The sequence below is a fragment of the Pristis pectinata genome, chromosome 1 (genome assembly GCF_009764475.1).
Source record: "Pristis pectinata isolate sPriPec2 chromosome 1, sPriPec2.1.pri, whole genome shotgun sequence".
Taxonomy (NCBI): domain Eukaryota; kingdom Metazoa; phylum Chordata; class Chondrichthyes; order Rhinopristiformes; family Pristidae; genus Pristis; species Pristis pectinata.
The window spans coordinates 83,126,893-83,152,453 of record NC_067405.1 but is presented as its reverse complement, the minus strand read 5'-3'; the positions used below and the strand labels follow the sequence as shown (position 1 = coordinate 83,152,453).

The following is a 25,561-nucleotide window of genomic DNA, read 5'->3' as shown; positions in this document are numbered from 1 at the left end:
ATTTCTCTCCATAGATGCTGCAAATCCCACACAGTGCCAGGTGTCAGGACTCAACCCTGGTCACTGGAACAGTGAGGCAGCAGCTCTACAAGCTGTGCACTATGGTGCCCTGTGGAAGAGTTGGAAGAAATAATGTAGCATAATCATATTGTCCTCGGCACAAAACCAAACTCTTCAGCTCACCATGTTCATGCCAACCATCATGCCAAACATTTACCAGCACTTGCCCTGGTGATTCAATTGCGAGTCCAGATAGAGTCATAGAGTTGTACAGCATGGGAAGTGGCCCTTCAACCCATACTTGTCCATGTCGAGCAAGATTTATATTCATTTCCCAGCACTTGGCCCATATCCCTCTAAACTCATGTCATCCATATACCTGTCCACATACTTCTTAAATGTATCTAATTTAACCTACCTCAACCACGTCCTCTGTAACTGGTTTAAAAAAAACTGGTGTAAAAAAAGAAAGTGTCCTGCTGTGTAAAAAAAAAGTGTCCCTCAGGTTCTTATCTCTAACCTTTCATCTCTAACCTTAAAACTAAATCCTCTAGTTTTTGATTCCTCAACCCTGGAAAAAAGGACTGCTCACCCTATCTATGCCCCTCATGATTTTGTATACCTCTCAGTCTCCTATACTCCAAGGAGTAAAGGCCCAGCCTGTCAAACCTTCCCTGTAACTCAATTCCTTGAGTCTTAGCGACATCCTCATAAATCTTTTTTGCACTCTTTCCAGTCTAATCACATCCTCCCTGTAACAGGGTGACCAAAACTGAACACAATACTCCAAGTGTGGCCCCACCAACATCTTGTACAATCGCAAATATGATTATGCTACATTATTTCTTCCAGCTCTTCCACAGGGCACCATAGTGCACAGCTTGTAGAGCTGCTGCCTCCCTACTTCTATATTCAATGCCCTGACTGATGAAGGCCACCAACATGCCAAAAGCCACCTTCACTGCCCTGTTCCTACCTGTGACTCCACTTTAAAGGAACTGTGCACCTGTACTCCAAGGTCCCTCTGTTCTACAACAGTACCCAGGGCCCTTCTGTTCAATGTAAAAGTCCTACCTTGATTTGTCCTTCACTTCACACTTGTCTGAATTAAATTCCATTTGCCATTCCTCTGCCCACCTACCCAGCCGATCAAGATCCCGCGCAATTCTCGATTCTCCTCTTCACTGTCTACGACACCACCTATTTTAGTGTCATTTGCAAGCTTACTATTTCTCGTAAATGCTTAAATGTTGAGTGTACCTGCCTCCACCACCTTCTCAGGCAGTGCATTCCAGATTGTATCCACCCTCTGGGTGGGGGGGGAAAAAATTCTTCCCATCCCCACCCTTACTCCTCATCCCCTCTGGTCTTAGACTATCTCGCCATGGGGAAAAGTTTCTTTACCATCTACCCTGTCTAAGCTTCTCATAATTATGAACATCCCCTCAGGCCCCTCCTCTGCTGCCTCTGCTCCAAGGAAAACCCCACCCTATCTAGGCCATCCCGAAGGCAGCTGAAGGCATTCAAAGGTTTCCCTCATTCATTTAGGAAGTGAGGGAGCCGATAACATAGGAAGTTATTTGATGAGGATCCTTGGGAACTAAAGTTTGATGCTGTGTCTTTTATACTACCTTTTTCATCTAAAGGATGACTATGCCTTTGTGCACCAATAGTTTTCACTCTCTTTTCAAGCTATTAAATAGCCATTTTACATTGTGTTTTGCAGCTCTTCCACCTCCTGCCCTTCCTCAGTTTTTTTCAACATTTGCAAAGGTTGTGAACATTTTGAACTGTGACGTTTTCATGCTAATCCTCAGAACAGTTCTTCAACGAGCTGTGGATTCCCTTGGGCAGTTGTGCAGTGAAGCAGTGGTACAGAAGGTATGAACTTGGAGGGTATTGATTACCTCGTTAAGTCAGTTTTGAAAAATTAGAATGGATTTACTGCATTTTGTCATAAATTCAAAAATAGTATTATGCAGCTTTTTAACTTGTATTTTGAGAACAAAGAATGGGGACTCCGGTCTTTTATATTATATTTGTACAGGTAAATTTATTTTGTATTCCTTGTTCCTTCTGCTTTTCAGTTTAACCCTCTATCGACTTCCAGCTGTGTAAAAGCTAAAGTTGTATCCTAATTGCTAGAGGTTGTTAGATCTTTTATGTTAACATGTGACCACAGAATGGGAGAGTGCAAACTAGAAGGACAGTCTTTTTCATCTCAATGTTCCTCTGCTGCTTGTCGCCCTTACTTTGTTTTTGCTTGTTCAGCATTCCACACTATTCCTCTGAGTACAGATACCGTAAGAATTACCCAAACACTGTTCTCCTTGAAATGCACAGTTCTGTGTGAAAGGCCACACGCCTGCTTGAAGTTGAGGCTGTTGCAGCATGAAATTCAAATTCAGTTGCACCACTTCCAATTACAGGACTTCCCGAAAGGAGTCCTGGAGTGAGGAGGTGGGGGAGAACGGGAAATCAACTACCAAAGCATTACCATGTTGATCTTTTAAATGAGTTGAATATTTGTAATGGTTTCTTTGTTAATGACATAATATTCTGTGTGGCTAGCAGCATTAGATTGTGCTTTTCTTCATTATGTAGACCCTTCATCTCATCTGCATGGCTCTGCAAGAAGAACAGAGACAGCTAGAAGGAGTCATTGCAGAGGAAGATGTGACATTTGATGTTTATCTCAAAGCAACAAGTAAGTATTTGAGCTGCTTTGGTATTTGGAATATGCTTCTATGCTAATAGCTTATAACGTTCCATTGCAGTTTAAATCAAAATCATACTGCATAGAAATTTATGGTGGTAACACTGCCGCTCCCACTGGTGTCAGCTGTCAACTCTAATACTGTTCAAAGGCTTATTATTTAAAATTAGGTTTTGGTGCTTTAGATGGGCTCCAGATATGTGTCACACTATTTTGTGACTGCAGTTTGTGAATTTCTATCCAAGAGTCATAAACTTGTACACCCCTCTCCCCTCACACTCCTGAATTATACTCCCTGCAGTCTGATGAGTATGCTGCAGTCGGCCTGCTGGTTATCTCTGTTATTACATGGCACAAGATTTTCCCTTGAGAATGTTATAGATTTTGCCAGTATTAAGTGTTTTATCCAAAAGTCATCTCTCCCATCAGTGACAAAATTAAAATTCCATAGCTTCTAACGTGCATGATTCCTCCTGTAATTCTTTGTACTGAGTGAGGTCTGAAATTTTAATACTACATCATTATTTTTCTTGAAGTTGTATAACTTCTATTCTTAATACAGTGCACATTTGAATTTTGCCTGCTCTTTCATTTGCCCACACATACCATCCAAGCATAGTATGTTTGTCAAGCCAGTAATGCTGCCAAATTGGGCCTTGCAACTCTAATTGTGAATTGAATCAGAATTTTAAAGAGATGGGAAACTATTGATCTGACTTTACAGAGCATTTCTTGTGAAAATATCATTGTCAGTATATGGTACAAGACCAGTTTACTTCTATTCTTCCAGGTGTGCATTTGATTTTCTTAAAAATTGTTTTTTTTTGTTATTTTGAAGGGATGGGTAGTTCTGCCGTGAATGCTGAGAGCATCCTGTCACTCCTGGAGAAACTAAAACACGTACATCAATTAGACGCCCAGAAGGACATGATTATTTATACCTTACAGGTAAAACTGATAATGTGCTGGACTTCTGGTGTTTTCTGTTTTTGAAAGTTTCAAAACTGAGATTGAATGATAAAATTGGCAAAGATTGAGGGATATGGAATTAAGGGGCTGGCACGGTAGTGTAGCAGTTAGCGTAATGCTATTACAGTGCCAGCGACCCAGGTTCAATTCCAGCCGCTGTCTGTAAGGAGTTTGTACGTACTCCCTGTGTCTGCGTGGGTTTCCTCCCACATTCCAAAGACGTAGGGGTTAGGAACTTGTGGGCATGCTATGTCTCGAGGGCCTTAATAGCTTGCTTCTGCCACTGTGTTCTTTCATTGCACAATGATGTGGTAGTTAAATGTTAGCATTCTACACCTGGGCTGTAACTTTGACTGAAGGTTCTTGCACTCCAGCTTTTTCATGGAAAGCGAATTCTGCAGTCTTGCCCAAACTACTTGAGAGGTTGGTGGACTATCTGAAGAGCAAACATTTTGTGACTAAAAACCACTTTTTTGTAGGAGCCTTCAGCAGGATTGATTACAGATATTTCCTCTGGTGGGGAAGAGAAAAAAGAAGGGTGCATTATCTTCAAATTGGAGTTACTCTATTCATGGGTGACTTCAGAAAGTACTTTCATACAAATGATAGAGGAAATCAGGAATACATTTCTCAAAAATCAATTGGAATTTCCCAGACTGAAATCTGTTATTTCTTGTTACAAGTAATGAGAAATACAGACCAAAATTGGGTAAATGGGATTAGGATGATCTGACTGAACGGTGAAAATAGGCTCATGACTATCTCTTGTTCTTTACAAGAACTGTTGAACTTAATTGTTGAATCTTTCTGACCAAAGATGTTATTGTAAATACAGCTTGAAATAGAGAAGGGGTAAAGGATATATGGCCTCTTAAAACGGACATTTATTTCCATTATATTTTTTCCTGATCTAAAAAATACTCAGCTGTAACACTATATACAATAAGGTTTATTGTTATGATTTGTGACACAAATTAGTGTGAACTAGCCTTGCCGCCTAATGATTAGAAACAATAGTGATTGGAGGCTAAATTCTGTGGTAGTTCTGGTGAGCATTTGAGTGCATGCCTGCTCCACTAGGGCTTGGAAGATAGGTTAGTTAATCTAAAGTACAGAGACTCCAGGCCCTTAAGTGGGTTTGCTGTCTTCAATTCTTTGAATCGCAAACCCTCAACATCTTATATAACTTAGTTTATTAACTGTTGTTATAAAATTCATGGAATTATGTTTTGAACAAGATTCATCAACAATGATTTGATGTTGCCATTGGATCTGAAAGAAATACGAATTGTGATTTGCAAACTCTGATTGGAGTTGTAGTTGTTTCTTAAATGATGTATCGAGTATCTTGCAGTCACCTTCCTCTATTGTTCAGTTAAAGGTTTATCACAAGCAGTAAGCCCTTGTAATATCCTTCGTTAATATAATCTAATGTAAGTGAAAATCAGATGCTGGAAATCTAAGATAAAAACAGTAAAATCCTGGAAATATTCAACAAGACAGGCTGCATCTGTGGGGAAAAGAAATAATTAACATTCCAGATCAAAGACCCTTTGTCAGAAAAATGACTCTCTTCCCACAGATGCAGCCTGACCTGCTGAGTATTTCCAGTATTTTCTGTTTTCATTTTATAATCACAAGATCACAAGACAAGGGAGCAGAAGTAGGCCATTTGGCCCATTGAGTCTGCTCCAAGGAAAAGGAAAAAAGAAAAAGAAATGAGAAATTGTGGTGGGGGGGGGGGGGCAGGTGCAAAAGATAACACACTATTTAACCCCAATTTCCGGCCTTATCCCCATATCCCTTGATACCCCGACTATTTAGATATATGTCTATCTCTTCCTTAAACGCCTCCAATGATCTGGCCTCCACTGCTGTACGTGGCAAGGAATTCCACAAATTCACCACCCTCTGGCTAAAGAAATTTCTCCTCATCTCTGTTTTAAACCTGTACCCTCTAATTCTAAGATTGTGCCCTCTGGTCCTGGACTCACCCACCAAGGGTAACAGCCTAGCCACATCTACTCTGTCCAGTCCTTTCAACATTTTAAATGTCTCTATGAGGTCCCCTCTCATTCTTCTGTACTCCAGTGAGTACAGTCCAAGAGCCGACAAACGCTCATCATACGTAAGCCCTTTCATTCCGGGAATCACGCTCGTAAATCTCCTCTGAACCGTCTCCAACATCAGCACATCTTTCCTACGATATGGGGCCCAAAACTGTGCACAGTATTCCAAATGAGGCCTCACTAGTGCCCCGTAGAGCCTCATCAACACTTCCTTACTTTTATACACTATACCTCTCGAAATGAATGCCAACATAGCATTTGCTTTCTTTACCACCGATCTGACCTGGTGGTTAACCTTTAGGATATCCTGCACGAGTACCCCCAAGTCTCTTTGTACTTCTGTACTTTGAATTTTCTTTCCTTCTAGACAATAATCTGCCCGTTTATTTCTGTTTCCAAAGTGTACAACTGCACATTTCTCAACATTGAATCTCATCTGCCATTTCCTTGCCCATCCTCCTAAACTATCTAGGTCTCTCTGCAACCTTCCTGTCTCCTCAATACTCCCTACTCCTCCACCTATCTTGGTGTCATCCGCAGACTTAGCCACAAAACCATTTACTCCATCATCCAAATCGTTAATGTACAATCTAAAGTAAACTATGCAATGAACTAACACTTGTTTAGGTTTACTCTGAAATCATTACAGAACCTTTCCTGAAAATCAACGGTCCTTTTTCAAAGAAAGATATCACTCCAGGTCACCAGGGAGTAAGGGTTAACTTGTGAGAAAACTTCACACTGCAGATGAACTCAGGTAGCCTTACCATATGAATCCTCAAAACTATAGTATGTTGAACATGAATGAAGGATGAGAAAAAATGAGAAAATTGGACCACATTCTCTCAAAAGGGTCAAAGAACATTTGAAGGAATAAATGTACTTCTGTATATTTCCAGATGTTTGATGTTGTGAAAAAGCTGAGGGAGAAATCAAGCCCCAGTTCAGCAGACACTGACATCCAAAGAGCAAATGAGGTAATGCTATTTTGATATTATTTTGTTATGTATACGAAAACAAAGCTGAGGACTCCAGCAGCCCACTGGTTCCCTCTCAGCTTTGGCTCTGCCAGGCTAAAGCCAGCTGACTTCATAAATTAAAAAATCCTTTTAACATGTTAATGGCAGCTGAACAAAGTAACTGAGAGTCCTAGTCTTAGTTTGCAGCTGCTCAATCGATGGTTTGAGGTGTGGCGAAAGTGTCAGATGTAACTCAGTGGTAGTCCTTCCACTTCTGAGGCCAGGGTCATGAATTCATGCGCACAATCTAGGTTGATGCATCCAGAGCAGCATTTCAGAGCTGGTGTCTTGTGGATGAAACATTAAATTGGGGCCCCACCAACCATCACAGTGGCACTATTCAAAGAAAAGTAAGGGTATTGTCCCTGAAAGTCCAAGAGAGTATTTATCCCATGTCTAACATGTGTAAAATGTTGCATAAAGTTCCTTTTTGCACTGCAGACTGTACAGGAAAAAGATAAGGCTGAGCGAAAACGGAAAGCAGATGCCGCCAAATTATATCGGCAGAAGATCATGGCACAGATGTCTGCAATGCAGAAAAACTTCATTGAATCAAACAAACACCTATATGAAAAGGTGACAGAAGCTCAAAAACAAGGGGTGATCATAGCTGAGAATGATAGGTATGTGACATAAAAAGATGAGCAAGCATTCTCATTTTGCTCCTTGCTTGGTGATGCTATATTCTGTTGTGTAAAGGGAAAGTGGTGGCGAATGTAATGGCAAACAATACAATGGCCCAGGCAAAGGTCAAAATTCTGCTCAGTTTCTGCACATCCCTGTCATAATTTTAAAGGCTTCCATTAGTTTGTTTTCATAGGGAAAAAGTTCCAGTCTAAAAGTCTGTCTTGATAGCTACCACCTCCTAATTCTTGTAACATTCTTAATATTCCTTGTAATATGAAGAATACATCAGCTTGCAGTGCTCCTGTCTGTGCTCAACTCATAATGGTTCTGCATAAATTTAACATTAATTACCTGCCTTTGCATTCCATTTACCAGGAAATGACCCCCAGTTCCTCATTTGCTCTCTGTATAACAATGTGTTGGTATTTCTGAAGTATTTCATCTGTATTCCCAGGTCTTTGTTCTTCTATTCCATGTACATTATAAGAATAAGTGGCTTCTAGACTGCTATGAATTGTGATATTTATGGTCAATCTTATTATCAATTACAATATTTTCCTTTGTTTTGATGCTGTTCTTCATATTATTATCAATACCTTTATTCCACGTGTAGACAATTTTTATAATACTTGCAAATTCAGTTTTCAAGTCTAAATCACTTCTGCATGCAGCATAGAGCCCTATAGGTTGCCTCTATTCATTTCCTTCCAGTCCGGAGACACTTTTTTTTTGTCTGATAGTGCTGTAAGACATCTTGTTAAACACTGTCTAATGTTAAACTTAACAAAGGAATGAAGGTTGAGAAACAGTAATTGCACAGGTAATTCTCCAAGGATAATTGATAAGCAAAAGTTGCAGAAGCTAGGAATTTAAGCATAAATACATAATGCTGGAAATACCCATTAGGTTAGGCAGCATCTTCAGAGAGAGCAAAACAGTTAACATTACTGTTCTAAAGACGTATGGGTTAGTAGGTTAACTTGGGTGGCGCGGGTTCGTTGGGCTGGAAGGGCCTGTTACTGTGCTGTATAAATAAAAAAAAGTTTTATTACTGGTCAGTGACCTTTCATCAGGACTACCATGATTTTCCAGCATTTTCTGTTCTAATCTCTCTTAAGTCATTTTTTTGTATATACAACTCTCAAGTGAAAGAGACAATGTATTTTCCTATAAATTCATAGATTTGGTACAGTTGATCAGGTAAAATAAAAAAATGCATGAAGGAAAATGTACTAAACACAAGGATTTCTTTTGTCCATGTAATAAATCTGCTTTTTAAAATCCATATGCAATTTGTTTTTCCTCAGCATTCCACTGGCGGAGGATTCTGGTGTAGCGCTGGGACCAATGCAAGGTGCAACAGCAGCTGAGAAAATAATACTGACTTGCATCTTATGTCAGGAAGAGCAGGAAGTGAAAACAGATGAAATGGCCATGGTACTAGCGGCTTGTGTTCAGAGATCCACAGCCTTGACTAAAAATAGGTCTCGAATCATAACAAATATAGGAGGTAAAGCTACATTCTTTGAAAAAATAAAATAAAATTCCCTTACCATGTGGAAGTTAACTTTTAATCTGAAACTCAAGGCCAATTTCTGATAAGATCGCAAAGCCTTCGGCCACCCAGTATACACAATCACTTGTGAGCGTTAGTTAGTGAATGGGAACCCAGTGTGAGGTTTATCATAATACTTTGGTGTGATGAGTATTGTTTTAACTCAAACTATGGAATAGGAAGTAAAGAAAAATATTCTTCTAACCAGTCATAACAGAAGTCCCTCTTTTATTTCCCCACCATTCCTGTCCATCATAATTAAATTTACTCTGCTGATACCAACACACATTATCCCGTAGTAATGGATGACAAATTAAACCAGGAGCTGCTTCACTTGCCCCAGTGATCTGGTGTCAGTTGTTTGGTCTTGGGCCTATGTGTCTGCCCCTGTAGCTGGAAGCAGATGGCTGGAAGGACTCCAACTTTTTGCTTCGCCTCATGCATCCACCTTGAGTTAATGCTATGTGGAGGGAGATCCTGTCGGATGCCTTTAACATCTTTCAAGACCAAACACTCTCCTGGAATATGCATGGTTATGATCATTGCTATCCATGGATACAAAGTACACCTGTATATTTTTTGATATTGCATTTGACAGTCCCGCCATTCTTATTTACCCTTTGGTATGGATGATGTTCCCTAACTGAAACCATTGCCTCAGTATTACTTTACTAATAATGGCAGAATCATCAGCGGTCATCATTATTGTAATCTAAATCTAACAGCAATGTGAAGACTTGGACTTATGTACTACCTTTCGCATTTCTTTGAGATCATAGAATCAGAATTGTACAGCACAGAAACGGACCTTTTGGGCTCACCTCGTCCATGCCGACAATGATGCCTATAAAAACTATTGCCAGTTACCCACATTAGGCCCGTATCCCTCTACGCTCTGAAATCCTTATCAAAGTACCTGTTCAAATGCCTTTTAAATTTTGCAACAGTGTCTGACTCCACCACCACCTCTGTCAGCTCATTCCAGGAATTCACCACCTTCTGTGTGGAAAAACTTACCCCTCAGATCTCCTTTAAATTTCTCCCCTCTCATCTTAAATGTGTGCCCTTTAGTTACGAACTCCCCTGTCCCCGGAAAAAGGTCCTGACTGACTATCCTATCTATGCCCTCAAAATTTGGTAAACCTCCATAAGGTCACCCCCTCAGTCTTCTACATTCTAGTGAGAACAAACCCAGCCTATCTCAACTCTCCTCTTGCCTAAAGCCCTCCATGTCAGGCAACATCCTGGTGAATCTCTTCTGTGCTCCCCCTATTGCTACCATATCCTTCCTGCAGATTGCTTCGATGCAGAGAACTGAGGCTGTACTTTTGAAATACAGTTTCTGTTCTACTTTTGGAAATATGCAGCTAATTTGCACTCAGTGAGATCTTACAAAAAATAATATGACAATGACTAACTAGATATTTTATCTTAGTTATTTTGATAAGTATTGCTGATGACATGGGAGATAACGCTGGTCCTAAAAGTAGTGACAGGAGAGCTTTTATGTCCACCTGAGAGAGCAGATGATAGCTTGATTTAACAGCTGAATGGTAGCATTTCTGGCATAGCATTCCCACAGTAATGCAATGGAATATCAGCCTAGACTATTGTATACTCTTTGGAGTGGAACTTGAATCTACAATGTGCTGTCAACTGGGCCACAGCTGACTGCTGTACACAGTTAAAATGCAAGAATCTAGTAAAATCCTCCATATGGCACAGTCTTTAAAATTACTACAATAGTGTGAATTTGGTGTACTTGGCTAAAATTTCTTGATAAAATGTTAGGGCTTTGACATTCAGGAATATGAACTTTTAGGAAGCATTAAGGAGCAACTACTGCTGAAATCTCTCCTTGCACTGAAAAGTGTGGAGTCTCATTTCCTCAAAGAAAATTTATGTAGAGTTGAAAGGATTTTTGTTGTTGACCTCATTTACCTTTGCCCTATCTGATTTTCCCTATCTTTATTTTACTTTTGGTTATACTTAAATCAATTAATGGTTTATCCTAGTTTGGACTTTGTCTGTCTCAGTGACAATTCTTCACTTTGGTTGAAGGGATATGCTGTTGCTTTAACATGTTAACAATTGCCACAAACTCGCTGCAGAGGATGTGGAAAATCTGTGGTCAAATACCGCATTCTGTAAACACTGCCCTTTGTTTATATTCACATTTAAACAACACCAGGCTTTTGGAAGGAATGTGCATTATGTTTGCTTTGGATCGTAGTGTAGAACTGCTCTAGATGTTATAACAATTGTATCAGTTGAAACCTATTGATGTACCAAATCTGTGATCATGGTTGTTACTTAGGAATGTTTGATTAAAAGCAACTGAGAATTTAATTGATTCAGTTGTTTGGTTCCATCAGGGAGTTATCTGGCATCCATGTGGGAATATCCAATTTCTATACATCATGCATTCGAAGAGAAAGTGCTTTTTGAGGGTATTTGAAATCATTGGCGAGCATTGATTTTAGGCTGTCCATTTATTCAATATTGATAGAAATATACTCCCTTGTTTGCTTCTAGGTGAGGTAGCAAATTTACTTTTCATTGTTGTGTTCATTTCCAGTATTGGTTACATTTGCCTTTATCACACCTTTCTTCAGTGTATCCATTTTCACAAAGCCAATCACACTGCTTACAGATAGGGTAGGGCAATTGAAGCTTTCAAAACAGATCAAAATCAAGATTCTTTATTGGATAAGGGTATTAAATGATTATGGTTCCACATCTCCTCACAATTTAATAGTACCTGGAACTCTCTTCCTGAGAATACTGTGGGCGCTGAGGGAATAAAAAAACAAATCTGAGACCAGTTGTATTCTATTGGATATGGATGACAAGCTATTTGAAGCAAAGAGTTAAGGTTTGCATCACCCATAATCTATCTTATTGACAGAGCAAGGTCTAAATGTTGTTCCAGTTATTACTAGTTTTTTTCCCCATCATTTTGTTTAATGTGTGTTAAAGCTGTTAACTCACAGCATCAGAGTGCCCATTTGGATCCTGACCTTGGATGCTTGTGGAGGTTGCACGTTGTCCCTGTGACCTCATGGGTTTCCCTGAGGGCACCGATTTCCTCCCACACCCCAAAGACATACGGGTTGGTTGGTTATTTGGCCACATGTGTGGGTGAGTGGTAGAATCTGGGGGGAGTTGATGGGAATGTGGGGAGAATTAATTGGGGCTAATGAAGGATTGCTGTAAATGGATGGTTGATGATTGGCATGGACTCGGTGGTCCAAAGGGCCTGTTTATATGCTGCGTATCTCTGACTTTGTTTTGATCATTTTTCTTTTTTCCTTGTTTACTTTAGACAACTACGATCCGATCATCATGCATCCTGACCTGGGTTGTGGCACTCATGTAGGAAGCTGTGGGCATGTGATGCATGCCACCTGCTGGCAGAAGTAAGTTAATACCAGAGTGTACCTTGCATCTCTCAGATCTGGTGCTGGGTGTGAGTTCTGATATGCCGATGATGCTCACCTTGGTGTTGGAGTATTGAAACCACTTTCAGAGTGCGTATCTAAAATTAAGGCCAAATACTGTATGTTTCAATATCTCCCATATTCGCATGCTAAGCTACTAAAAGTAGTTGATGGTTTTTAACTCTTAACAAAAGTCCTTTTTTTATGAAATAGCTTCCAGAGCCATTTAAAACTCTTCCTGGTGCTTTCTTTCCAAGAGCCACCTCCTGGAACTTCCTGTCCCCAACCACCATTGCAACAATACACAAGAAAGGTGGAGATGGGCAAAAAGGTCACCATGGACATGGTGGGCCAAAGGGCCCATTTCTGTACTCTTTTCCCCAAAGAACACAAGAAAATAGGAGCAGGTGTAGGCCCCACCATTCAACATGATCATGGCTGATCAATGCTGGCCTCAACTCCTCTTCTGTGCCAGTTCCCCATAACCCTCAATCGCAATCTTTCAAATATTTATCTATCTCCATCTTAAATATATCTATATATCTAATGATCTGGCCTCCACCACCCTCGGGCAGAGTAATTCCAGAGATTCATTACCCTCCGAGAGAAGAAATTTCTATGCACCTCAATTTTAAATGACAGCCCCTTATTTTATAGCTGTGTTCCCTTGTTTGTGACTCTCCCACTGGTGGAAACATCCCAACATCTATCCTGTCAAGCACTCAGGACAACACACAAAATGCCGGAGGAACGCAGCAAGTCAAGCAGCATCTGTGGAGTAAAATAAACAATTTACATTTTGGGTAGAGACCCTTCATCAGGTCTGCAAAGGAAGAGGGCAGAAGCCAGGATAAAGAAGGCTTTTTTTTCTCCTCCAGTGTCTCCATCTTGGCTTCAGTTAAACAAGCCTCCTCAGTGGTCTTCCTGTGGATGGAGCCTTTTCCTTCAATATAGGGTTCCTGTCTCTGCCATGGCCTCTTATAATCCAGGGTATGGTGTCTTTGAGCCTTGCATGTTTGTGGGTCTGATGTGAATTTCTTCCTCCATGTCTCCCCCACTTTTAGCCATGGTTGCTCTTTGGCACTTCTATAATAATGTGCTTGTTGTCTTATGGCTGCTTCCTGTTGTCACCTCCCTCCCTCTACTCTTTTGTGCTTCTAGTTCCAGGAGTCTTGCTGTTTTTAGGAGTAAAGTTCTAGTACATCTAAACAAGTCTCTGACAGGGCTTCTTGTTATCCCATGGGTTGGGGTATTGCCATAGGTAGGCCAGGATGCTCAAGTAAGTATCTAATTCTGATAGCAGTTGTCCTCGGCGGTTCTCTTTACTGCATTCTCTGCCTTTTGATTCAGTTTTGGGATTGTGTTGCTAGTGGGACGAGCATTCGTTGCCCATCCTAAATTGCCCTTGCAACTATGGTAGTGAGCAAGCTTCTGGGTGAAGGTGCTCCCACAATGCTGTTGGGGAGGGAGTTGCAGGATTTAGATCCAGCGACGCTGAAGGAGTTACGATTATATTTCCAAGGCAGAATGATGCGTGACATGGAGGGAAATCTGCAGGTGATGATGTTCCCATGTACCTGCTGCCTTTGTCCTCCTTTGTGGTAAAGACTACTGGTTTGGGAGGTACTATCAGAGTAGCCTGGGCATGTAACAGCAGTGCACTTTGTACATGTTGTAGACTACAGTCACTCTGCTGATGGCAGAGGAAATGAATGTTTTGGATGATTGATGTGTCAATCAAGCAGCAGCTTTTCTTGGATGTTATTAGAACCATAGAACCTTAAATGTCTGAACTGTCCTCGAACTGGGTTGTGGCACTTCCATAGAACCATAGAACAATACAGCACAATACAGGCCCTTTAGCCCACCATGTTGTGCCGACCTTCACACCACTCCTAAGACTATCTAACCCCTTCTCCCACATATCCCTCTATCTTAAATTCCTCCATATGCTTATCTAACAATCTCTTGAACTTGACCAACGTATCAGACTCCACCACCACCCCAGACAGTGCATTCCATGCACCAACCACTCTCTGGGTGAAAAACCTCCCTCTGACGTCTCCCTTGAACTTCCCCCCCACCCCCCCCCCCCCCATTACTTTAAAGCCATGCCCTCTTGTATTGAGCATTGGTGCCCTGGGAAAGAGGCGCTGGCTGTCCACTCTATCTATTCCTCTCAATATCTTGTATACCTCTATCATATCTCCCCTCATCCTTCTTCTCTCCAATGAGTAAAGCCCTAGCCCCTTTAGTCTCTCCTCATAATCCATACTCTCTAATCCAGGCAGCATCCTGGTAAGTCTTCTCTGCACCCTTTTCAATGCCTCCACATCCTTCCTATAATGAGGCGACCAGAACTGGACATAGTACTCTAAGTGTGGTCTAACCAGAGTTTTGTAAAGCTGCATCATTACTTCGCGGCTCTTAAACTTGATCCCACGACTTATGAAAGCTAACATCCCATAAGCTTTCTTAACTACCCTATCCACCTGTGTGGCAACTTTCAGTGATCTGTGGATAAGAAACCCCAGATCCCTCTGCTCCTCCACACTACCCAGAATCCTGCCATTTACTTTGTACTCCACCTTGGAGTTTGTCCTTCCAAAGTGTACCACTTCACTCTTCTCCGGATTGAACTCCATCTGCCACTTGTCAGCCCAGCTCTGCATCCTATCAATATCCTTCTGTAAGCTTCGACAGCCCTCCACGCTATCCACAACACCACCAATCTTTGTGTCATCTGCAAACTTGCTAACCCACCCTTCCACCCCCTCATGCAAGTCATTAATAAATATCACAAAAAGTAGAGGTCCCAGAACCAATCCTTGTGGGACACCACTAGTCACAGCCCTCCAATCCGAATGCACTCCCTCCACCACAACCCTCTGCTTTCTACAGGCAAGCCAATTCTGAATCCACACGGCCAAGCCTCCCTGGATCCCTTGGCCTCTGACCTTCTGAAGAAGCCTACCATGCGGAACCTTGTCAAACGCCTTTCTAAAATCCATGTAGACCACATCTACTGCACTACCTTCATCAGTCTTCCTGGTCAACTCCTCAAAGAACCCTATCAGGCGAGTGAGGCAAGATCTTCCCTTCACAAATCCATGCTGGCTGTCCCTAATCAGTCCATGATTCTCTAAATGCTCACAGATCCTATCTCTTAGCATCCTTTCTAGCAGCTTACCCACCACAGACATAAGGCTCACTGGTCTGTAATTCCCTGGACTATCTCTACTACCTTTTTTGAATAAGGGGACAACATTCGCCACCCTCCAATCCTCCAGTACCATCCCCGTGGACAACGAAGACTCAAAGATCCTGGCCAACAGTTCAGCAATCTCCACCCTCGCCTCGCGGAGCAGCCTGGGTAATATTCCGTCAGGCCCCGGGGACTTATCTGTTGTAGCGGTTGCTACCGCGGAATAAAACAAGACTCTACTCGGAGGATTGCCAAACAGAACTGGTTTATTTTCCCGCCTTGTGCGGGCCCTTTAAGGGAGAAAAACTCCCGCCCAAAAAAACCGGCAATGACGTAAGTCCTACGTCATCAGGACTTTCCCGCGCGCGGGTTCTCCCCGTCGCTCGGAAAGACGAGGCCCGCCGCCATCTTGGGCCTCGTCGCTCCGACGCCGCGCGACCCGACTGCCGAGCCAGTTCGCCCGACTAGACGGTGAGTCGCCACACTGTCCTAATATTTTCTAACAGCTCCAACACATCCTCTCTCTTGATATCTACATACTCTAGAACATTACCCTTACCAACACTGTCATCAAGATCCCCCTCCTTGGTGAATACTGAAGAGAAGTATTCATTGAGAACCTCACCCACTTCCACAGCTTCCAGGCACATCCTCCCACCTTTGTCTTTAATCGGACCTACCTTTACTCTAGCCATCCTTCTGCTCTTCACGTATGAGTAAAAAACCTTGGGATTCTCCTTAACCCTACTCGCCAAAGCCTTTTCCTGTCCCCTTCTCGCTCTCCTCAGCCCCTTCTTAAGTTCCCTCCTTGCTACTCTATATTCCTCACGAGCCCTGTCTGATCCTTGCTGCTTACACCTTATGTATGCTGCCTTCTTCTTCCTAACTAGTTTTTCCACCTCTCTTGTCACCCATGGTTCCTTCACCCTGCCATTCCTTCTTTGCCTCACTGGGACATATTTATCCCTAACATCCTGCAAGAGATCCCTGAACAATGACCACATCTCTCTAGTACATTTCCCTTCAAAAATGTCATCCCAATTTACACTCTCAAGTTCTCGCCTTACAGCCTCATAATTCACCTTTCCCCAATTAAATATCTTCCCGTCCTCTTTGCTCCTATCCCTGTCCGTGACAATGCTAAAGGTTATGGAGCAGTGGTCACTGTCCCCCAAATGCTCACCCACCGATGGATCTATCACCTGACCCGGTTCATTACGTAAAACTAGATCTAATATGGCATTTCCTCTAGTCAGCCTGTCAACATACTGTGACAGGAATCCATCCTGGACACACTTAACAGACTCCGCCCCATCTAAACCTTTGGCACTAAGCAGGTGCCAATCAATATTTGGGAAGTTGAAGTCTCCCACTATAATAACCCTGTTATTTTTGCATCTTTCTAAAATCTGCCTCCCAGTCTGCTCCTCAGTATCCCTACTGCTACCGGGGGGCCTATAGAATACTCCCAGTAGAGTAACTGCTCCTTTTCTTGTTCCTAACTTCTACCCATATTGACTTCAGAGAGGATCCTTCTACATTATCCACCCTTTCTGCAGCTGTAACTGTGTCCCTGACAGTATCGCCACCCCTCCTCCTCTTCTTCCCCCCCCGTCCCTTTTAAAACACTGAAAACCAGGAATATTCAATATCTATTCCTGCCCTGATGTCAGCCATGTCTCTGTCAGAGCCACGATACCGTAGTATTGTGTATTGTGCTACTTGAGAATGGCATCATCCAGTCAAGTGGAGAGTATTCCGTCACACTGTTGATTTCTGCCTTGTAGGTGCTGGAAATACCAAGGGTGTAAAGTGGAAAGTCATTCTTTGTAGGATACTCAGCCTCTGACCTGCTGTTGTGGTGAAATTTATTTGGCTGATCCAGTTGAGATTTTGGTCAGTGGTGATCCCCAGGGTATTGATGATGGGGCTCAATGATGGTAAAGTGATTGAATGTCAGGGGTAGGTGGCTGAACCCTCTCTTGATGGTCTTGTTATTACTCTGTCTAAAGTGTGGTATTGTTGTCCAATAAAATCTTGTCTCCCAGAAATTTAAACAAAAATGATCATCTGTCACCAGATATATTTTCCCACAAGGTGATATAAATTTGACCCAACATGGATCAAGGTCTGTCTAGAACTATGAAAGTGAAAAGTTTCCATAGGGTGGTTCCTTTCAATAGACCTGTAGGTCCCACATTCCTGCACATGATCTCCCTGGTTTACTGCTGGATGTGAGCGGTAAATGTTTTATCATGTCATTCCTCCATAGTTTGGGAACAATTACCCTTTCACCTTTGAGGATCTGGTCTCATTAAGCAGCAAGGTTATCTTTCGCTTCGAAGTCTGGCCTGCCATTCAACCTCACACTGTCTCTTTTAATTGTGTCTGAGTCACTTACTTCAGGCACAGCATCATCTCGTCTTGTCTGGTAGCCTCATCAATCTCACGAGTCAATGGCTGAGAGATTGAAATGAGTCTTGTGGTGATATACTAGAGCTGAAAATCCATGGCATCCCTTGTGTACCTGAAATAAACTCTGCTAACTGTGTCAGCTCTGACTTTGCCCAGGCAATGCCAAATTCTTACATTGTATGTCTGCATCCTCACAGCATTCTCTACATTCTCATTGGTGCTCTGTGGAGGGATTTATTATCAATGATCTTGAGTAGATATGTACATATGTGTCCACATATACAATTCTACAAATGTGTAGTGGTGAAACTTCATCAGTCCAAAGCTCACATCAAATACAGGGGCTCCCCAGGTTACGAGTGAGCTGACTTACAAAAATCCAACTTTATGCAAATTCTCCCACGAATTTTTCAAGCTAATAGTAGTAATACTAAAATGTTTTATGGTATTCATTAATGACTGTATTACAGCATATATTCCATTATTTAATTCTGCTTGGTGTTAGTGATTGTTCAATGAAATGGCACTATCATAAGTGTATGTAGAGCAATACGATGTTGGTAGCTATAGAAAATGGACGTCTCTGTCTTACAAAGATATTAGTTTACAAACAGTTCTCAGGACGTTTGCATGACCCAAGGATTGCCTTTAGCTCATTCCAGTTTTCACATAATAGATCCCCAAGTTGGTTAGAGCTCTGCATATGTATGCTGACTTTCCTGCAAGATCATTGCTCCAAGGCATCCCGGTGAGTTGCCTTCTTGAAGTGTCAGCCCCTTCTCATTGTCAAAGTTTGCAACACAGTTCTGCTGTGATTATCTCCTTAATTTACTTAAATGCTTGCCCATGTACATCCAATGCACACTATTCCACATTCTGCTTGATCAGCGTTTGAGTGCCTCTCAACTGGTTGATGGACCCCAGAAAGTGGTCTACTCCTGCAAGACCGTCTGGTTTGGTATCTCTGTCTCTGCTTTGACTTCATCAGTGCCCTGCTCCTGACCACTTTCAGTGCTCCTGTGACCCATAAAAGAGACTTTCTTCATTTTGAACTTCAGTTTGTGAGTGTTCAGTTTCAGTTACTTCTCCCTATAGCAGCTCATCAAGGCTCGGTTTTGTCCATGGTCTGATCTGCTTCCTGCCACTTCTCAGTCTCCAAAGACCATTTGTTAGTGTCTTTACTGCACAGGGACCTTGAAAGGCAGCACCTTTCACTGGAGTTCCTCTGGTGCTGTGTTGATTCTGAATGACATTTTTTTCTGATAGTGTGTACGGAAAGCCTGACTGAAGCTGATTAAGTATGAGCTCTCCTGCTAAAGCTCTAAGTGCCAGATCCATCCTTTGCAACAAGCACACTTTGTTTGTCCTAAGATCTGGCAAAACATCTGTCATCTTCATAAGACCATAGAAGTCCATTAAGCCCCCAGGTCTAGGCATATTTTCAGCTTTAGGCAGTCAGCATAAACACTGAGGCGACTCAGCCTAAGTTTTCTTTGGGAGCTACTGAAGCAGATCTTTGTGAGTGTACGACCTGCTACTTCCTTTCCTCCAGGACTAGATTGTATCTTCCATTTAGTTTCGCAGCTCCATGTTCTTTATATGCATCCATGAGTTGTCTGCCTGTGAGAAGCAGTTTAAATCTGAACTCTTTTCATAAAGCTTTATTTGCTAGAATCCATTCTTTGTATCCAGAACATATTGACAGTGTATGATTTGTGGGTTCAAATGGGAAAAGTACAGCCAAGTTGGTATAGTTGTTGTAAGTATTGCACCAACTCATTATTAATGGCTTGCTTTGGGGAGAAGTTACACGTCACTCCAGAGCTGAGATGAAACTTCACTGGTGCCCCTTGCACCAATATCTAGGTATAGATGCATCCGCTGGGTATTCCTTCCACAGAATTGATCTTGTTTGGCACCATATTCATTGTTTTCAATACAATTTTCAGTTCTGCCCCTGCATGGCACATCTCATTCTTTCCTTGGGCTTTCACTGTTTTCTCCATTGTGCATTGTTTGTTGAAATGATTTTAAGTCCATATTAAGCACACTGTTTTCCAATAGGAAGGGTACCTGATTTTCAAGCACCACTTTGCCATCCACAGTACTTACAACAGCTATGCCATCTTCGTTGTCCTTTTTCTTTTCTGCATTTTGTCTCATTTTACCATATAATACTTCCTTCTGTTCATCAGCTTTGGTTCATTCTGCAGCTTTACATACCCGTATATGTTCGTTAAAGTTAGTTCTGTCTCATGTACTAGTCGTTTCTTCCAACTAATCTGCCAGATTCCACAAATAATGCAATATCCAATGAGTGAGTCCTTCAAATCAGCAAAATTTGCAATTATCTGTGTTCAGTCTTGGGTCTGTTAAGGAAGTGTCAAAGAATTCTCCTTGCTACTGGGTTTGTGTAAGGAGCAAGTAGTTCTTTACAGCCAGAGCCAGTTTCATTCCTGGGAGAGTTCCCTTGTTTTTGTAATATTTCCAAAGCATTCTTCAGGCTCTCATTTGAGAGTTTTAAGGTATATGGTTCTGTCCCCTTATGACCAATGAGATACAGTAACGTGGTTATTTTTGTCTGCTCTGTTTTATCTGCTATTGCAAGCTCAATGTATAATATAAAGTCGAGGCACAAGGCATTGCAGATACTGGAATCTGGGGCAACAAACAGTCTGCTGGAGGAACTCAGCTGGTCGACAATATGAAGTTGTCTTCCTCCTTGCACTATTTTATGGACAGGTTACTTGCCTGGAAATCCCTTAGCTTGTTGCAGCCTTGTTTGTTCCATCATGCTGTCCTTCCATTGAATCACACAGATTGCTGTCTATATATACAAGCCCATGTTTATTTCAGTGAGGAGAGAATATGCCTGGAGCTTAATATTCCAATTTGGGCATTGTGCCTAAATTTCAGAATTTCAGCTGGCACTCTGACACCATATCTCCCTTCTTCATTCTCTAAGATACTGGAAATAGTCAGTAATTTAAATTATCAGCAAAAATACTTCATTCCTGAAACAGGTGACAGAGGCAGCAGGCATCCTTTCTTTCTCTGAGTCAGATACAATCCGTGACAGCGTAAAAGGAACAATTATTGTGCATGGGCTGATGTTATGTATGCCATAGAGAGTACACTTTAAAATTGAGTGATGTCTTTGGAGCTGCTGTCCTGCGCGTCTATGCCGAGGATGAAACGTTAGACACAGCATGCCACAGAGGCAGAGATTCTGTCTGTTATACATTCTGCTGTTCTCCTTTTAACCTTTCATTATACTTCTGGTATTTTTGTACCTTTCTATTTTACATCCAAGATCTTATGAAATAATTACTTTGTACAATTCTCAAACCATAACTGGGTCTAATCATTGTTCTGGCTAATGTCCAGGGTCTGAAGAATTAGGGTTATAAATAACAAGCTCTAAAGATAGAACTTGTTCAATAGCAGGTGCAGTATAGACACTGTACCACTAACCATTGCCAGTTATATTTATATTTTTTCATTCCAACTGCAAGAATTAGCATAAAGTGGAACAGGGTAAATATACTTATGTAAAGGAGATATTCCATTACCATAATCTCTGACTCTTGTTCCACAATATAGTGTGTTCTTGGGTTTAAGTTTAAATTACAGATCCTCCCCAGGTAATGAACACCCAACTTATGTACAACACGTACATACGAACGAGCATTTGGGAGACCAGCGGGATGGATTTGCCAGCTGCTGCGGGGCTGCAGGCATCTTCGGCAGTGTGGGAACTCAGTTCACAGCAATATCTGAATGGTTGAGTTAAACACCCTGGTTTAACTATACATTGCCCTTGGTTGGCCTATATTTTTATTTAAATATGTTGCCGGGCAGCCACCTTTCCAACTTGTAAACCGTTCAGGTTCCGAGCAGTTCTCGGAAATGGAAGCCTGTGATAACCTGGGAAGGACCACTAATTACCTCTAGTATTTATAACACATGAAGTGGATGGCAGAAACCCGATTATCAGAGTAAATAACTTTCCCAGGGGAATCTTTGTTTGGTAGGGAGTGAGAAAGGTGTGCTGAGGAAAAGCTGTGATTTGGACGGTCTCCATTTGCCTTGAAGAATCCAATGAAACAGAAGTCTGCAGCCCACAAAAACTGAGATTAAGTAGAGCAGATGTTGTGATCTGGAATATATTCCTCGAAAGGATAGGGAATTGGGTATTTAATTGAAGGGGAGAAATCTGCTGGGGCTTTAGTGAAAGGGCACAGGATAGGAATTAATTTCACGGAAAGAACTGGAATGCAAAGAACCGACTGGTCATGTGGGCCGGTCGTTTATTGTCATATGCAAAAGTACATGTATGCACAGGTGCAATGAAAATCTTACTTGCAGCAGCATCACAGGCACATAGCATCATATAAGCAGCATTCACAAGAAAAACATAAATTGTACATTGTACATAATTTTTACAAGAACACAAAAACAAAAAAATGCTAAGTCCATTTTAGTGCAAAGTGATAAAAGTGGTCATAGTGTTGCCATACTGAGGTAATGATTAGGGTTGTGCTGGTTGGTTCAAGAACCGAATGGTTAAAGAGAAGTAGCTGTTCTTGAACCTGGTGGTGTAGGGCCTCAGGTTTCTGTACTACTTGCCTGACAATAGCTGCGACAAGAGACAATGTTCCAATGAGACAAGGGAGTCACGAGAGGATACAGGAACCGTGGTGTACAAAGGCTATAATAAATCTAGTCAAAAGGAGAAGAAAAGCTTACAAAAGGGACAGAGAGCTAGGTAATGTTAGAGATCTGGAAGAGTATAAGGCTAATAGGAAGGAGCTTAAGAAGGAGATTAGGAGAGCCAGAAGGGGGCATGAGAAGGCCTTGGCGGGTAGGATTAAGGAAAACCCCAAAGCATTCTACAGGTATGTGAAGAGCAAGAGGATAAGATGTGAAAGAATAGGGCCTATCAAGTGCAGTGGTGGGAAAGTGTGTACGGATCCGGAAGAAGTGGCGGAGGTACTTAATGAATACTTTACATCAGTATTCACTATGGAAAAAGATCTGGGGGATTGTAGTAGGGACTTGCAGCGGGCTGAAAAGCTTGAGCATGCAGATATTAGGAAAGAGGAGGTGCTGAAACTTTTGGAAAGCATCAAGTTGGATAAGTCACCTGGACTGGATGAGATGTACCCCAGGCTGCTGTGGAGAGGCAAGGGAAGAGATTGCGGAGCCTCTGATGATTTTTGCATCATCGACAGAGACGGGAGAGATTCCGGAAGATTGGAGGGTTGCGGATGTTGTTCCCTTATTCAAGAAAGGGAGTAGGGATAGCCCAGGAAATTATAGACCAGTGAGTCTCACCTCAGTGGTTGGTAAGCTAATGGAAAAGATCCTGAGAGGCAGGACTTATGAACATTTGGAAAGGTATGATATGATTAGGAATAGTCAGCATGGCTTTGTCGAGGGCAGGTCCTGCCTTACGAGCCTGATTGAATTTTTTGAGGATGTGACTAAACACATCGATGAAGGGAGAGCAGTAGATGTAGTGTATATGGATTTCAGCAAAGCATTTGATAAGGTACCCCATGCAAGGCTTATTGCAAAAGTAAGGAGGCATGGGATCCAAGGGAGCATTGCGGTATGGATCCAGAACTGGCTGGCCCACAGAAGGCAGAGTGGTTGTTGAAGGGTCATATTCTGTGTGGAGGTCGGTGGGCAGTGGTATACTTCAGGGATTTGTACTGGGACCCTTGTTCTTTGTGATTTTTATAAATGACCTGGATGAGGAAGTGGAGGGGTGAGTTAGTAAGTTTGTGGATGACACAAAGGTTGTGGGTGTTGTGGATAGTTTGGAGGGTTGTCAGAGGATACAGAGGGACATAGATAAGATGCAAAGTTGGGCTGAGAAGTGGCAGATGCAGTTCAACCCAGATAAGTGTGAAGTGGTTCATTTTGGTAGGTCAAATATGATGGCAGAATATAGTATTAATGGTAGGACTCTTGGCAGTGTGGAGGATCAGAGGGATCTTGGGGTCCGAGTCCATAGGACGCTCAAAGTGGCTGTGCAGGTTGACTCTGGTTAAGAAGGGATATGGTGTATTGTCCTTCATCAATCGGGGAAATAAATTTAGGAGCTGAGAGGTATTATTGCAGCTATATAGGTCCCTGGTCAGACCCCACTTGGAGTACTGTGCTCAGTTCTGGTCACCTCACTACAGGAAGGATGTGGAAGCCATAGAAAGGGTGCAGAGGAGATTTACTAGGATGCTGCCTGGAATGCGGGGCATGCCTTATGAAAGTAGATTGAGGGAACTTGGCCTTTTCTCCTTGGAGCGACGGAGGGTGAGGGGGGACCTGATAGAGGTATATAAGATGATGAGAGGCATTGATCGGGTAGATAGTCAGAGGCTTTTCCTCAGGGCTGAAATGGTGGCCATAAGAGGACATAGGTTTAAGGTGCTGGGGAGTAGGTATAGGGGAGATGTCAGGGGTAAGTTTTTTACTCAGAGAGTGGTGAGTGCGTGTAATGGGCTGCCGGCAATGGTGGTGGAGGCGGATACGATAGGGTCTTTTAAGAGACTGTTGGGTAGGTACATGGAGCTGAGAAAAATAGAGGGCTATGGGTAAGCCTAGTAATTTCTAGGGTAGGGACATATTCAGCACAACTTTGTGGGCCGAAGGGCCTGAATTGTGTTGTAGTTTTTCTATGTTCTAAGATGGCATGGCCCAGATGGTAGGGGTCTTTGATGATGGATTTTGCCTTTTTGAGGCAGTGCCTCTTGTAGATAGTACTAATGGTGGGGAGGGTTGTGCCCGTGATGTATTGGGTACTGATTCTGATCTGGAACTGAGTTAAGCTGGAATGCTTCAGAAACCTGGAGCTTTGCAACATGAGATCTGGTTAAGATGAAGGACCTTCAATCATCCAAACCGTAATAACTACATTCCAATCACACTTGTCGCCCACTCCCAAATACCAATGGTGGTAGTTGCTGACATGGAAAATGGTACTGTGCTGCTTAAGGACAAGGATGATGAGTCTGCTCATGAATCCTATGATACACTTAAGCCTAAAACCCAGCACTTTTCAGCAGTCAGTCAGAATGTCTAGATCATTTTTTTTGTCATTTCTAGATATTTTGAAGCTGTCCAGAACTCAACACGCAACCGGGTTCACATTGAGCTGTCATTTGATCTGGAAAATGGAGAGTTCCTCTGCCCACTGTGCAAGGCTCTGTGTAACACTGTCATCCCAGTCATTCCACTGCAAGCACACAATCTAAACAGGTATGTCTATTAGCAATCTAATTATTCATTGCATGTATAAAAGCTTTTGTGGTAAATTGCTGCTTCATTGTTCCACTGATCATATGTACCTCAAACTGAAAAATTTTGTTCTTATTTCATGTTTCCAGCATCTGTAGTTAATTGAAAACTAAAATAACCCCAGTACTATTGATTAAATGCATTTTAAAAATGTGTTCAGAAGTGTTTCAACTTTCCCCCTTAAATTCATCTTTTAGTTGTGATTTCATTTTCTGTTAATCTTCTACTTTGGTTTTGTCTTTCT

General features: G+C 42.0%; 1 protein-coding gene across 1 annotated transcript in view; it reads left to right on the top strand.

Annotated features, from left to right (window-relative positions):
• Positions 1–25,561, top strand: part of ubr1 (ubiquitin protein ligase E3 component n-recognin 1) — a 180,683-nt gene that overhangs the window by 124,625 nt on the left and 30,497 nt on the right. The window contains exons 25-32 of the mRNA XM_052030365.1: positions 1,727–1,881; positions 2,605–2,707; positions 3,555–3,664; positions 6,654–6,731; positions 7,215–7,396; positions 8,708–8,910; positions 12,281–12,374; positions 25,126–25,278. Of these exons, the coding sequence (XP_051886325.1) occupies positions 1,727–1,881; positions 2,605–2,707; positions 3,555–3,664; positions 6,654–6,731; positions 7,215–7,396; positions 8,708–8,910; positions 12,281–12,374; positions 25,126–25,278 (1,078 nt within the window). The remainder of the gene's footprint in view (positions 1–1,726; positions 1,882–2,604; positions 2,708–3,554; positions 3,665–6,653; positions 6,732–7,214; positions 7,397–8,707; positions 8,911–12,280; positions 12,375–25,125; positions 25,279–25,561) is intronic.